The sequence below is a fragment of the Lepus europaeus genome, chromosome 18, assembly GCF_033115175.1.
Source record: "Lepus europaeus isolate LE1 chromosome 18, mLepTim1.pri, whole genome shotgun sequence".
NCBI lineage: Eukaryota > Metazoa > Chordata > Mammalia > Lagomorpha > Leporidae > Lepus > Lepus europaeus.
This window is the reverse complement of record NC_084844.1, coordinates 39,007,503-39,022,872: the sequence shown is the minus strand read 5'-3', so window position 1 is coordinate 39,022,872 and position 15,370 is coordinate 39,007,503. Positions and strand designations below refer to the sequence as shown.

The window sequence follows — 15,370 nt, the reverse complement described above, 5'->3', positions numbered from 1 at the left end:
GTCCTGGCTGCTCCGCTTCTGATCCAGGACCCTGCTAACAGCCTGGGAAAAGCAGCAGAAAGATGGCCCAAGTGCTTGGGCCCCTGCAGCCATCTGGGGAGTGAACCACAGGATGGAAGATCTCTGTGTCTTTCCCTTTTTCTCTGTAACTCTGACTTTCAGAAAAATATATAAATTTTAAAAAAAATTATGAACTCCGGCGGAGGGTGTGGTGCCTGCAGCTCCCCGATCCTGCCCCCGGGCCTGCTCTCCAGCCTAAACTGATATCAGCCTGCACTGAGCCGGCCACTCCCCCCGTGGCCCTGCCCGGCTGTCCCCACGGGGGCCAGGTGCCAAAGTGGAGGCAGGTGACCTCCTGGGGGGGGGGGGACATCTGCCTGGGCCCTGGGACAGGTCTGTCCCTTTTCTACTGGAAGACAAATGAGTTTTAGCACCTTTTACAAATCTATTGCAGCAATAAACCTTTGTAGAAATTGAAAAAAAAAAAATTATGAACTCCTCCTTGAAAGATACTGTTAAGAAAATAATGAAATAGGCCACAGATGAGAAAAAAGTGCACATCATTTATTTGATAAAACACCTACATGGAGAATATATAAAAACCTCTCAAACTCAACAACAAGAAAACAAATAAATCAATTTTTGAAGAGGGCATAAAATTTGAACAGAAACTTCACCTAAGATGTTTGAATAGTAAATATCATATGAGAAAATGCTCATTATCAGTAATCATTAGGAAAAGCCAAATTAAAACCAAGTGTGTGTTTATTTAATTTTTAAAAGGCTAAAATGGAAATGACTGCTCATGTCGGGTATTGAGGAAGATTCAAAACAACTTCAACTCTCTCACATGGCTGATGGGTGTGAAATAGTAGTTAATAAAACAGTTTGGCAGCTGCTAAAAAGTTAAATATACATTTGCCATAGCCATTTTATTCCTAGGCATTTACCCAAAAGAAATGAAAGCGTATGTCCACAAAAAAACATATACCCAAATATTCATAGCAGCTTTATTTGTAATAGCCAAGAACTCCAAATAATCAAATATCCATCAATAGGATAATGATAAGTTATAGGATATTCACATAATGGGATACTACTTAGCAATAAAACAGAATCAACTAATGATAGATACACTAACATCAATGAATTTCTAAACAATTACACTGTGTAAAAGAATACATGGCTCTTTAAAAAAATATTCATTCATTCATTCATTCATTTATTTAAAAGAGAGGGAGAGACAGAGAGAGAGAGACCTTCCATCCACTACTTCATGCCCTAGGCGGCCACAATGGCCAGGACTGGGCCAGGCCAAAGCCAGAAACCAGGAGCTTCATCTGGGTCTTGCACATGGGTGGCAGGGGCCCAAACACTTGTACCATCTTTCACTGCTTTTCTCAGGCCAAATACGTGGGTTCCTGCCACCCACTGGAAAAACCCAGATGAACTACCTGGCTTCTGACTTTGGCCTGATCTAGCCCAAACTATTGTGGGCATTTGAGAAATAAACCAATGGATGGCCGATCTTTCTCTCTGTCTCTCCCTTTCTGTTACTCTGCCTTTTGAATAAATATATAAATCAATCTTGCTTAAATGTCTTTAAATATCTGAGGTTCATATCCATCACAAATAAAGAGCTTACCATCTTCAATGGCGTTTTTGATGGCACGAAGTCCATCTCTTATAGCATCCTTGGTTTGTGTGAGGGTGTGCTTATTTGGGCCTTTGACCAACAGGGTGACCGAGCGAGGGTTAATACAGTCCTCAATAAAAGTAAACTTTTCTTCACCCTAAAGGATAATACAAGATATAACCTTAATATTCAATTTCCTGAAAATCAAGACTTAGTTTATTTTAGAATATATTAGAGTCCAATATATAGAATATATTAGAATCCAATCTTCAAGTGAAGATTTTTCTTTCTAATCAAACATGACTAAAGGTATGTGTAAAGTGGTAAATTTATACTTGAACTCTTAGCAAACATTCAGGTAAATAAACTATAAAATGTGTCCTGAGGATAAGACCTCAAAATGGAAAACATGAATTAAAAGCTTAGTGGGTCTTGTGATTTTTTTTTTTTTTTGGTTGGTTGGTTATCAAAAAAGAAGCCTAGGGTTCCTTTATAACCACTGTTCGCAGAAGTACTCACTAATGTGTGCTCATATACAAGACCAGCATGGCCCAAGCAGTCTACACTGAGGTCTTCCAGAGAATTCACAGCTATTCCACCACAAGCAAGAGACAGTCTGAAATGACATGTCACCATAAACTTGGGTTACAGAAAACATAAAGGCTAATGAGAAAAAGATATCTAGCACAAAGGACTGTATTGCTACTGCTTTACACTCGTTTTGGCAGGTTTTTAATTTTTTAATTGGCAAATTGTATATATTTATCATGTATAATATATCTTAAAATATATATACACATTGCAGAATAACTAAGTCGAGATAATTAACATGCATTACCTCACGCCGTTAGCATTTTTGGCGTAAGAACACATAAAATCTATTCTCTTTGCATTTTGTTAATACAATATGTTCATTATAGTCATCATGTTACACAATACATTTCTTGAACTTATTCCTCCTACTTGAAATTCATTTTTGCTTTAACCAACATCTCCCCAATGCCTCAACCCCCACCACAGCAGTCCCTGTTAGTCACCTTTCTCCTACCCACTTCTGAGCTCAACGTCTTAGATTTGACCTATGAGTGAGATCATGTGGTGTTGTATTGTTTTAGGAATCTGTTTTAGGGGCCAACATTGTGGCACAGCAGGTTAAGCCACTGCTTGTGACACCGGGCATCCCCATCTCGGCGTGCCAGTTTGAGTCCCTGCTGCTCCTCTCCTGATCCAACTCCTTGCTAATGCACCTGGGAAAGCAGCAGATGGTGGCCTAAATACGTGGGCTCTTCTTGCCCTCATGTTGGAGATCTGGGTGAACTACCTGGCTCCTGGCATCAGACTAGCCCAGCCCCAGCCATCACATACTTTGCCAAACTGCTTTTCAAATAAATAATCTTTTCTATCTTTTTAAAATATTTACTTATTTATTTGAAAGAGTTACAGAGAGAGAGAGAAAGGGGGGGGGGGGTCTTCCATTCTCTGGTTCACTCTCCCAGATGGATGCAATGGCCAAAGCTGTGCCAATCTGAAGCCAGGAGCCAGGAGCTTCTTCCAGATCTCCCATGTGGGTGCAGGGGCCCAAGTTCTTGGGCCATCCTCTAGTGCTTTCCCAGGCCACAGCAGAGAGCTGGATTGGAAGTAGAGCAGCTGGGTCTTGAACCGGTGCCCATATAGGATGCTGGTACTTCAGGCCAGCCCCTAAATAATCTTTTTTTTTTTTTAATGTTTTAAAAAGATGAAAATCTTCCTTGTAGTTTAACAAAGTTCTGAAGTAGGTTAACCTTGGGTTTTTTGTTTTGTTTTGCTTTGCTTTGTTTTTTTGTTTTTTGTTTGTTTGTTTTTGAGAGGCAGATAGATAGACAAGAGCTCCTTCTATCTACGGGTTCACTCTCCAAATGTCTGCAACGGTCTGGGCTTGGCCAGGGTGTAGCAAGGAGCCAGGAATGCAATCCACTTCTCGTACATGGAAGGCAGGAATCCAGTTACTGGAGCTGTCATTGCTGCCTCCAAGTCTGCTTTGGTGGGAAGCTGGAGCTGGAGCCAGAACCGGGAATCTAACCCAACACTCAGAGATGGGACACAGACATCTGAAATAGCTGAATGCCCATTCTTACAACCTTGGTCTTTCAACAGTTGAACTTTTGCTGAAATTAAGAACTAAACTTGGAATGTGTATGCTACTATTTTACTCTGCAATGTTTATGTATAAGCCAAAAGGACTATTTGGGATGATTTCAATTTAATCTGTTAAAAGATTTAGAGGGGCTAGGAGAGGGAGGAGGAGGAAGGGCGGGAGTGTAGGTGAGAAGGAGGGTAGGGTGGGAAGTATCACAATGTTCCTAAATCTGTATACATAAAATACATGAAATTTGTATACCTTAAATAAAATTTAATATTTAAAAATCTGAAAATACATAATTATCTGAAAGTTTACCTTTCCATATTTCTTCTTTTTGCTCTGCGGAGAGCTACTATTCCATGTTTTGCAAGAGTATCTAAGGAAAATGGATCAATTCCCTATAATCAAATTAATATAAAAGTCACAAACATTTTAAAAACATGTTCACTTTTTCAGTGTTTCAGTTTACTTATTTATTTGAAAGAGAGACAGAGAGATTTACTTTCCATCTGCTGGTCCACTCCCCAAATGCTGTTAAGAGCCAGACTGAAGCCAGGAGCCTGGAACCCCGCTCAAGTCTCCCGCATGAGTGACAGGGACCCAGGTACTTTTGTCATCATCTGCTGCCTCTGCCTGTCAGGGTGCACATTAGCAGCAAGCTGGAGGAAGTGGAAACGGGACTTGATCCCAGGCATTTGGGTATGGGATGCAGGCTTCCAAGCAGCACTTTATCCCACTTTGCCACAACGTCTGCCCCATAAACATGTTCCAAACTAGTATTTCTCACTCTTAGACTGCCTCATACTCTTAAGAAGTATTAAGAACTCAGTGAGCTTTTCTTTATGTGAGCTGGAGCTATAATAATTATCATGTTATAAATTAAAACTGAGTGGCCGGCGCCACAGCTCACTAGGCTAATCCTCCGCCTTGCGGCACCAGCACACCAGGTTCTAGTCCCGGTCGGGGCACCGATCCTGTCCCGGTTGCCCCTCTTCCAGGCCAGCTCTCTGATGTGGCCCGGGAGTGCAGTGGAGGATGGCCCAAGTGCTTGGGCCCTGCACCCCATGGGAGACCAGGAGAAGCACCTGGCTCCTGCCATCGGATCAGCGCAGTGCGCCGGCCGCAGCGCGCCTACCGCGGCGGCCATTGGAGGGTGAACCAACGGCAAAAGGAAGACCTTTCTCTCTGTCTCTCACTGTCCACTCTGCCTGTCAAAAAATAAATAAATTAATTAATTAATTAATTAAAACTGAGAAACCTTAAATAGTTATTAACCTACTTTAAATAATGAGCCCATTTGTGATAATATAAGTGATATTTATAAATGAAAATTTATGATATTTTCCAAAACAAAAAAATATATAATGAGAATGATATCATTGTTTACATTTCTGCAAACCTCGTTAATGTCTATCATAGCAGGAAACAAAATAGAATCTCATGTCTGCATTTGCATTCAATGTGGTGGCTCAAGTAAATGAAGAGAATCTGACCTCCCTCAGTTAAGTATTGGAAAGGAAGGAATATTTAAATAGTTTTATTTTAGATAACTGCAGATATTCTTTGATACTACATATATCCAAAATGCAACAAGTAATAGTTTTTAAAAGGTTAGTTTCAATGTGGAATGTGGAACTGTATCAATGAACTTTTCATATTCTCTCATTTTAAAATCTGCTCTCTTTTGAACTATTTTTTCATGTTTATTTCCATCTGCTTGAAAAAATGAAAGAGAAAGAAGGAGAGGAAATATTTTTCATCTGCTGGTTCACTCCCCAAATTCTCACAACGAGAGCTAGGCCAGGCTGAAGCCAGGAGCCTGGAAGTCCATCTGGGTCTCCCACACACTGAAGGTGGCAGGGGCCCAAGCATTTGAGCTTTAGCAGGAAGCTGGATTGGAAGCAGAGGAGCTGGGACTGAAACTGGCATTCCAATGTGGGATGCCGTTGTTGCAGGAGGAGGTTTAATCCGCAACAACACAATGTCAGCCCTGTGTTGCACTTTACCCTTGAGTGATTTTGTTAAAATGGCTAACCCACCCATTTCTTAGATATTTAGAAAAGATTAGCTCACTGAATTAAGTAACACTTCCAAACGTTAATACAGTTCATGGTTATACAATATTTAGAAAACCTACATTTGTTAATTTTATCACTATCAGAAAAGTCTGAAGTATTGGAAAGCTGTCATGCTCACTGTAGCAGATGTCAGTTTTCTGAAATTCTAATTTTTGTGTTTGAAAGCCCAAAAGTTGCCAGTGGCAACAAGTACCATCAATAGTTTTCCCTGAAGTGACAGGATTGCTTCATTCATTTTTGAGAAGACACACCAGATACCCAAATCTAAATAACTATGCTTTGCCAGGCAGTCATTCTTTTTTAAGTAAAAATGGCTTTCCATGAAAGAAGTGGCTAGTATAGCTCAAAACTCAATTACATGAGACAATTGTCCTATTTTGGCATGTAGCAGAAGGGCTTTGTACATACTTCATATTTCATCACACAAAAATTTTTTTAAAGATTTATTTATTTGTTTGAAAGAATTACACAGAGAGAGGAAAGACAGAGAGAGATCATCTATCTGCTGATTCATTCTCCAAATAGCTGCAACAACCTGGGCTAGGCCAGATCACAGCCAGGAGCCAGGAGTTTTTTCTAGGTCTCCCACGTGGGTGCAGGGGCCCAAGGATTTGGGCCATCCTCCCCTGCTTTCCCAGGTGCATTAGCAGAGAGCTGGATCAGAAGTAAAACAGCCAGACTTGAACCAGCGCCCATATGGGATGCTGGTGCTGCAGGCCATGGCTTTAACTCCGCACCACAGCACCAGCCCCCACACAAAAATTGTAAAGGCTTTATTTAAGAACCAAAAATTAATAAAATTACCACTCCATCAATACATTCTTAAATAAAACTGCAACTCTCTCTCTCTCTGTCTCTGTCTCTATCTCTATCTCTATCTCTATCTCTTCTCTCTGTTTAATTCACGGAAAGTCTCTGGTGGTGTGGCAATAAAGAATGAGACAGACTGCGGCGGGTGTATGGCTCAGCGGTTAAGATGCAGCTGGGGCCACTGCCATCCCACAAATGCCTGAATGGAGTCCCACTTCCTCTTCCAGCTAACGTGCAGCCTGGGAGGCAGCAGGTGATGGCTCGAGTACTTGGGTTCCTGCCATCTGCATGGGAGACTTGAATTGAGTTCCAGGGTCCTGGCTTCAGCCTGGTCTAACCCTAATGGTTGTAGGCATTTGGGGAGATGGAAACTCTCTCCCTGTCTGCCTCTGTCTTTCAAATGAAAATAAATAAATAAAATTTTTATGTTAAAAGAACATGATGCCTACTAATACAGTTTGGTGCTATTGTTTTGATTGCACTGAGGTGCCAGCAGTTTGACCTCTCATTGCCTTTGCACCATTACTGCAAATGGCAACGCCATACAAAAGGCATCATGATAATGATGCTGATGAAAAAAACAGTTTTGGCCTCAGACTTCCCAAAAGGGTCTTAGGAACTCTTACAGGTCCACAGACCACCTTTTGAGAAATATTAAAAAAACACTTGCAAATAATTATAATCTCTACTTTCTTTCTCACCTTTTGATTAATAACAACAAATCCTTTATTGAACTTATCACAGACTTTGTCTTTCAGGTCTATGATCTTTTGTACCCTGTCTTCAATAAACTTTCTTTCAGCTTTTACCAATTTTTCTTTTTCTTCTGCAGTCTTATAAAAGAAACCAGAGTTCACTTCTCTGAAAGGTTAATAAAAAACAAGTCAGTTAAGGCAGGACAGGGGAGGGGGAGGGATGAGGGGAAAAGGCAGAAGGACTCTACACCAAACAACACTTGGGAGGGAAGAAAGAGATTACAAAATACATATAGAAAACACAATTTCAAAAGTTAGGAGGAGAAACTGACACATACGTTTTCTCATATTCTAGTGATACATTGCAAGTAAGGATAAATGCATCTTCTACTCGTTTCTTCATATCTGGATGACGGGCACCATGGTCCAAAACTAAGCCTCTGATCAACCTATTAAAAGCACATAATGAGTCTTACTTAGAATATACACTCTAAAATGTGGTATAAAATTAGAATTCTACTTTTCAAGTTGTAACAAAACTGCCAGGCACACAATGTTTCCTCGCACCAATCTGAAATCTAACATGTAATTAGTAGAATTAGGCAGCAGAACCTACTGCCACTGTGGAGTCACAATAAAAAGTCACGCCAAAATTATTGTCTAAGTTATGCAGCTCAAATATACGATATGGCTAATCAAGTAATGAAAAGTAGGCACACAACAAGCTTCTTAGGAACATGTGTTCAAAATAATTATATGAAACAATGAAAAATTGTTCATCTAAATGTCCAACAAAAGAGAATTCTTAAGCAAATAATGACCCAACCATTTTATAGTCATGAAAACTACGTAACAACATAAAAAAATACTTACAGGATAATGCTTAAGGTAGAAATGGGGCAGGGGGGAGTTCTGTTCTCCAAATATTCTTACAAAAGTAAATATTTTTGTAACTTTATAAAAATCATTTACATTAGAGGATGGTATTTCCACTTATGAATTGCTTTAAACTAGTATGTTATACATTAAATAAAATTATTTTTTAAATAGTACAACAAAAATGGTAAGGAATTTTTCAATTTTTAAGATAACGAGACTATTCCAGCTAACTGAATATGACCATATTCCAGGACAAGAAAGATGTATGCTTAATATTCTTGACTATTCAAGCCTCTTTCGTTTTCCCTCCATCCTCATTCGCAGTAAGTGACCTTGCTTCACTGAAAAAACACACATTGCCCACTCACTACCCCCACTAAATTCATCTAGGATGTCTACCTTTGCATTCTCACTACTTCCCTTACAGTCCTCGCTTGAGCCCACCTTCAATCTGACTTTCACCTCCACCTCTTTACTGAATCAGTGCTCATTAAAGCCACTGAAAAACCAGTTGCTTTCCAAATATAATGATCAACTGTCAGCTCACAGCAGTGCACTCCAACTCTCGGCAGCTATGACACCAGCGATCTTTCTCTTTCTCAGAACATTTCCTTCTCTGGATTCTGGGGCACTGCCCTCTCTTGGCTTTCCTACCCCACTGACCTGTCCTTTCCAGTCTCCTTTGAGGAACCATTCTCTCTCTCTCTTTTTTTTTAAGATTTATTTATTTATTTGAAAGTCAGAATTACACAGAGAGAGAAAGAGAGGCAGAGAGAGAGAGAGAGGTCCTCCATCCGCTGGTTCACTCCCCAGTTGGCTACAACTGCCAGAACTGCACCAATTCGAAGCCAGGAATCAGGAGCCTCCTCCAGGTCTCCCACGCAGGTGCAGGGGCCCAAGCACTTTGGCCATCTTCTACTACTTTTCCAGGCCATAGCAGAGAGCTGGATCAGAAGTGGAGCAGCCAGGACTTGAACCAGCATCCGTATGGGATGCCGGCACTGCAGGTGGCGGCTTTACCTGCTACGCCACAGCGTCGACCCCATGAACCACTCTTATCTTCTCAGACTCTCAACATTGGAACTCCCCATGCTCAATCCTCACTTAGTCTTTTCCCCATCTATATTCACTTCCCAGATGATCTCAGCAAGCTTTGTGGCTTTCAGTCATCCATACACTGAGGACTCTGACAGAAGCCTTTCCAGTCCAGATCCCTATTCCGTACTCCAGACAGGCCTCTCCACCTCCCCCCCGAACATCTCCACATGCATGCCACATAGACAGCTAAACACAATATTTCCCAGACTCAGCTTCTGGCTGATTTCCCGGCTCGTTCCTCCTGGTCTCCACCATCCTAAGATGGGGCAGCTCTACCTTTCCTGCTGATCATGCAAATCCCGAGACAGCCTTGACTCCTCTGTGTCAGTCGCGTTCCAAGTCGAATCCTATCTCTACTTCCTTCGAAATATACCCTGATCTAAGCCATTTTCATTTCCCAGCTGGACTAAGAGAACATTTTCCTAACCAGTCTCCTCTTTCCTCTCTGTCTTCTCCTACCTCCCAACCTGCTCTACAGTGTATTCTCCACACATCGCACACAGCCTTCTGAAATTTAAAACAAGAACTGTTACCATCTGGAAGGCTCATTTGGACCAAAACTACTACCAAAATCAACTGAAAACACTGGGTTAAAAACAAGAAACCTTAACATCGGAGGGCTATAAGACAGGAAAGACTTACTAGACAAAAACTGAAAATAATACAGGAACTCCAAATAGGTAAATAGAGAGCCGAGGTAAATCTGAACTTGGGTTTCAATGAATTCACAATGAGAAAGGGACAAAATTAAAAGGCCAGGGCTCCTCCAAGGTGGAGTGTCTGATGAGAAACCTTTTCCACATTAAGCTCAAGCCCCAAAGGGCTACATATTCAGGGCTATCCAGAAGGATGAACTAGAAATTATCATCCCTCATGTGGACCTGTAGTCGTAATTTGTATGGAAAGGATATTTTAAAGAAAACCTCAAGCTTTAAGTTGAATTTAGAGTGGTCCCTGGACTCCTTGCAGCATCAAAGGCAAACCCTCTCTGCAGAAAGGCTCCTTTACCCTGGGTCTCAAATCCTCCCACACTTTTCTCAAGCACAGACATGAAAACAAGGCATGATGAGCCGAACCAGGAAAATACAACACCAGGAACATACAAGCCAAAACTTCAGATATTGTTATGATCAGGTATGAACTCTATGTTTAAGAGGCAAGTTTGGAAAGATGTGCAGAGGAAAAGAAACCATAAAAAGTGACGTAGCAGATTTAAGAAAGAATCAGACAGAAGTTCTGTGAGTAAGTAAGTAAAGGCATCCACCCATACATACACACAGAGACAGTAAAACTTCAAGGGAAGGGGCTGGCACTGTGGAGCAGCGGGCTGAGCCTGCAATGCCAGCATCCTGTATCAGAACGCCAATTGAGGGCCCAGTTGCCCCGCTTCTGATCCAGCTCCCTGCTAATGCACCCCAGACGGTAGCAGAAGATGAACCAAGTACTTGGATCCCTGCCACCCTTGTGGCAGACCCAGATGAAGCTCCAGGCTCCCCACGTTGGCCTGGACTAGCCCTGGCCATTGCAACCATTTGGGGAGTGAATCAGCAGATGGAAGATCTCAACCTCCCTCCCTCTCTGTCTCTCCTCTTCAAATAAATAAATAAATAAATCTTTTTAAAAAATTCAAAGGAGCAACAGACATGCATCCACATATCTAATTAAAGGATGTTATAATGTTTATAGCAACATTACCCACATGGGAAATTTGGAAATAAATTGTGCAATTTTAAAAAGTTTTAGAGAAGCAGAGAAACAGGGAGATGGACAGGGAGCTCTCCATAGGCTGCTTTAATCCCTGGATGCCCTCAATGTTACCCAATTGGTGGCCAAACCCAGGTGCTGCTAACCCAATCCAGGCCTCAGGTCTCCCACGTGGGAGCCATTACTGTCTGCCTCCCAAGGTACACATTAGTAAGAAGATGGAATAGGGAGTGGAGGTAGTACTGTAATCCAGGCACCCATATATGTGATGTGGGCATCCTGAGCAGTGACTTAACCATTACACCAAACACCTCCCCACACTGTGCAATGTTAACACACACACACACACACACTGCTAAATAGCAATGAGAATAAATAACGTGCTGATGCACAGAATAACATGTATGAATCAGACTAACAATACTGAATTAAAATAGACACGAAAGAGTACCTACTTTATGATTCCACTTATAAAAATACAAAATAAGGCCGGTGCCGCAGCTCAATAGGCTAATCCTCCGCCTAGTGGCGCCGGCACACCAGGTTCTAGTCCCGGTCAGGGCACCGGATTCTGTCCCGGTTGCCCCTCTTCCAGGCCAGCTCTCTGCTGTGGCCAGGGAGTGCAGTGGAGGATGGCCCAAGCCCTTGGGCCCTGCACCCCATGGGAGACCAGAAGAAGCACCTGGCTCCTGCCATTGGCTCAGCGCGGTGCGCCAGCCGCAGCACGCTGGCCGCGGTGGCCATTGAAGGGTGAACCAACGGCAAAAGGAAGACCTTTCTCTCTGTCTATCTCTCTCACTGTCCACTCTGCCTGTCAAAAAAAAAAACAAGTAACACTAATTTATGCTGTAGAAATTCAAATTACTCAAGTCTGGCCTTGTGGCACAGTGGGTTAAGCTGATGCTTTGATGCCAGCATCTCATATTGGAGCACATGTTCAAGTCCCAGGTGGTACACTTCCTATCCAGCTCCCTGCTAGTGTACATGGGAAAGCAGCAGAAAATAGTCCAAGTGCTTGGGCCCCTACCACCCGTGCTGGAGACCTGGCTGGAGTACCAACTTCAGTCTGGCCCACTCCTGCTTCCCAAATGCATGTGAGAATAGTGTACTACATATTAATAGCCTAGGAAAAGTTCAAAATTCAAAGTCCAGTTTCTACTGGACACATATAACTTTCACACCATCCTAAAGAAAAAAAAAAGTTGAATCCCAACTCAGAAACCATCTATAAACCATCTATAACTGCCAACTTAGTTCTATACACAATGAAAATACCAAAGAATAAAGATGAAAAGAAAGGCATTTTCAGGCAAATGGAAACCTTAAGTATGCCTCCCGCAAACTATCACTGAAGGATCTACAGGATGAGTCTTAGGCAGAAGACAAGTACAGGCGTCCTTCCTTATCCACTGTTTCGCTCTCCGTGTTTTCAGTTACCCATGGTCTCAGTGACTCACTAGCAATCATCAAGAAGTGTTAACAAATGAGGAACTGGAAGAAGTCGTTGAGTCATCCTCAGGGGAGGATTAAGATGAAAAAGAAGAGACTAAAGCAGAACCAGCAACATGGACTGTTACTGAAGTTTGAATTGCACGGACATTAAAGGAGAAAATTACGGAATATAGTCCTCAGATGGAAAGACAGCATTAAAATTACCCGTGGGATCAGTGAAGGATCACAACCTATGTGATAATACTTTGATCAGTTAAAAAAAAAAAAAAAAGACAACAACTTCTGATTACAATGTTACTCCAAAAAGATCTGACAAAAACATTTCTAACTACCACGGATCCCAACCATCAACATCGTCAGCATCTTTGTGGCCGGGTGATCAAGGCGCACCTGAAACAGGTGACCTCCTCCTGACCTGTCATCAGGTCACTGGCAGCCGAACACTACGTCACAACGTCTGCATCATTCACCTCACTTCAGTCCATTATGTGGGCATCATATCATTGCCGGAAGATATTTTCAGACAGAACTTGTATTATAATAATTATAATTGTTTCATTTCATCATTAGTTATTATTGCTAGTCTCTTATTGCACCTAATTTATGTTAAAATTGTTTAAAAGATTTGATTTTATTTCTTTGAAATGCATAATGATAGAGACAGAGGGAGGAACAGAGAAATCTTCCACACTCTGGGGTTCACTTCCCAAACAGCCTGCACAAATAGGGCTGAGCCAGGCCAAAGCCAGGAGCTTGGAATTCCATCCAGGTCTCCCACATGGGTGGCAAGGGCCCAAGGGTCATCTTCTGCTGCCTTCCCAGGTGCATTAGCATAGAGCTAGATCAGAAGCAGAACAGCCAGATCTTGAACCAGCACTCTATATGGGATACCAGTATTGCAGGTGGCAGCCTAACCCTCTGTGCAACAACACTAGCCCCTATAAGTTAACTTTTTTATAAGTATATATGTACATGAAAAAACTTAGTATGGTTGCCCTCCATACCTGCAGGTTTTGAATTCATGGATTCAATCAACCACTGATTTAAAATATTTGAAAAAATATTATGCCTAAACTGAATATGTATAGGGTTTTTTCTTGTCATTATTCTCTAAACAATACAGGCTAACAACTCTGGGTGTTCCCAGAGCATTAACATTGTATTAGGTATGATAAGTAATCTATAGATGATTTGAAGTATATGGGAGGAGGGTGAACATTTGGTGCAGCAGTTAAGATCCTGTTTGGGACTCCTAACCCCACTATCAGAGTGAGTTCAAATCCCACCTTCACCCTCATTCCAGCTTCCTGCCAGTGAAGACCCTGGGAGGCAACAGTGATGGCTCAGATAATTGAGTTCCTGCCACCAGAGACCTGAACTGTGTTTCTGTGTCTTCGGTTTTGGCCCTGCCTCACCCTCCCCCACCCGGCCACCAAGGGCATTTGGGGAGTAAACAGCAAATGTCAGCATGTCTCTCTCTCTCTCTCTCTCAAACTTTATCTCTCTCTGCCTCTCAAATAAATAAATAAAATTTAACATAAAAAGAATGAAAGGCATAAATAACAATAAGAAAAATGGGAGGGACATCACTATAGATTCTGCAGATTATGAACATTTTATGCCAAAAAAAGGATATTTATTAATATTTTATGCCAAAATGTTGAAGATTTAGATAAAATGGACAAATTACTGGATATCAAAAAATAAGTGGAAAACATAACTCATCCCATAACCATTAAGAAAATTGCAAAATTAATAAAAAAATTTCTCATAAAAGCTGTTCAAGACAATCAGACTTCTTCAAAAAAATTAACATAATGAAAAATAATAAGATGGCTGGCGCCATGGCTCACTTGGCTAATCCTCCGCCTGTGGCGCTGGCACCCCGGGTTCTAGTCCCAGCTGGGGCACCGGATTCTGTCCCGGTTGCTCCTCTTCCAGTCCAGCTCTCTGCTGTGGCCCGGGAAGGCAGTGGAGGATGGCCCAAGTGCTTGGGCCCTACACCCACATAGGAGACCAAGAGGAAACACCTGGCTCCTGGCTTTGGATCGGCACAGCACACAGGCTGCAGCGCACCAGCCACAGTGGCCATTTGGGGGGTGAACCAATGGAAGGAAGACCTTTCTCTCTGTCTCTCTCTCTCACTTTCTAACTCTGCCTGTCAAAAATAATAAGAAGAGTAACAGAGAACATGCAAATTATCAGAGACATAAAAGATATTAACCAATTGGGGCCAGTGTTGTAGCTCAGCAGGTTGGGCCACTTCCTGGGATGTCAGGATCTCATATGAGCTCTGGTTTGAGTCCTGGCAGCTCCACTTCCAATCGAGCTCCCTGCTAGTGTACCTGAAAAAGCAACAGAAAAAGGCCCAAGTGCTTGGGCCCTTGCCACTCACATGGGAGACCCAAATGGAGTTCCTGGCTCCTGGTCTCAGCCTGGCCCAGCCCTGGCATTTGAGGAATGACACAGCAGATGGAAGATCTCTCTCTGCTCTCCCTTTCTCTCTATAACTCTGCCTTTCAAATAAATAAAATTTTTAAGAAAAAAAAAAAACGGTATCAACCAGTAGAGTGGACCTTGGGTGCAGCAGGTTAAGCTGTTGCCTGGGACACCTGCATCCCATATCACAGTGCCTGTTCAAGTCCTGACTATTTCATGCTTCTGGTCTAGCTTCCTGCTAATGTGCAGGAGGGGCAGCACATAATGGCCCAAGTACTTGGGTTCCTACCACCCATGTGGGAGATCAGGATGGAATTCCTGGCTCCTGGCTTCAGCTTGGCCTACCCCAACTGATGTGGGCATTTGAGGAGTGACTCAGCAGATGGAAGATTCGCTCGCTCGCACTCTCTCTCTCCCTCTCCCCACCCCTCAAGCCCCCCATCTCTCTGCCTTTTAAATA

The 15,370-nt window shown here is 42.3% G+C and overlaps 1 protein-coding gene across 2 annotated transcripts in view; it reads right to left on the bottom strand.

Moving 5' to 3' along the window:
• CCT6B (chaperonin containing TCP1 subunit 6B) overlaps positions 1 to 15,370 on the bottom strand; it is a 42,573-nt gene that overhangs the window by 10,879 nt on the left and 16,324 nt on the right. For both annotated transcript variants that reach the window (XM_062216392.1, XM_062216393.1), the window contains 5 exons: positions 7,677 to 7,787; positions 7,345 to 7,504; positions 4,071 to 4,153; positions 2,156 to 2,252; positions 1,646 to 1,793 (listed from right to left, as the gene is read on the bottom strand). In XM_062216392.1, the coding sequence (XP_062072376.1) occupies positions 1,646 to 1,793; positions 2,156 to 2,252; positions 4,071 to 4,153; positions 7,345 to 7,504; positions 7,677 to 7,787 (599 nt within the window). The remainder of the gene's footprint in view (positions 1 to 1,645; positions 1,794 to 2,155; positions 2,253 to 4,070; positions 4,154 to 7,344; positions 7,505 to 7,676; positions 7,788 to 15,370) is intronic.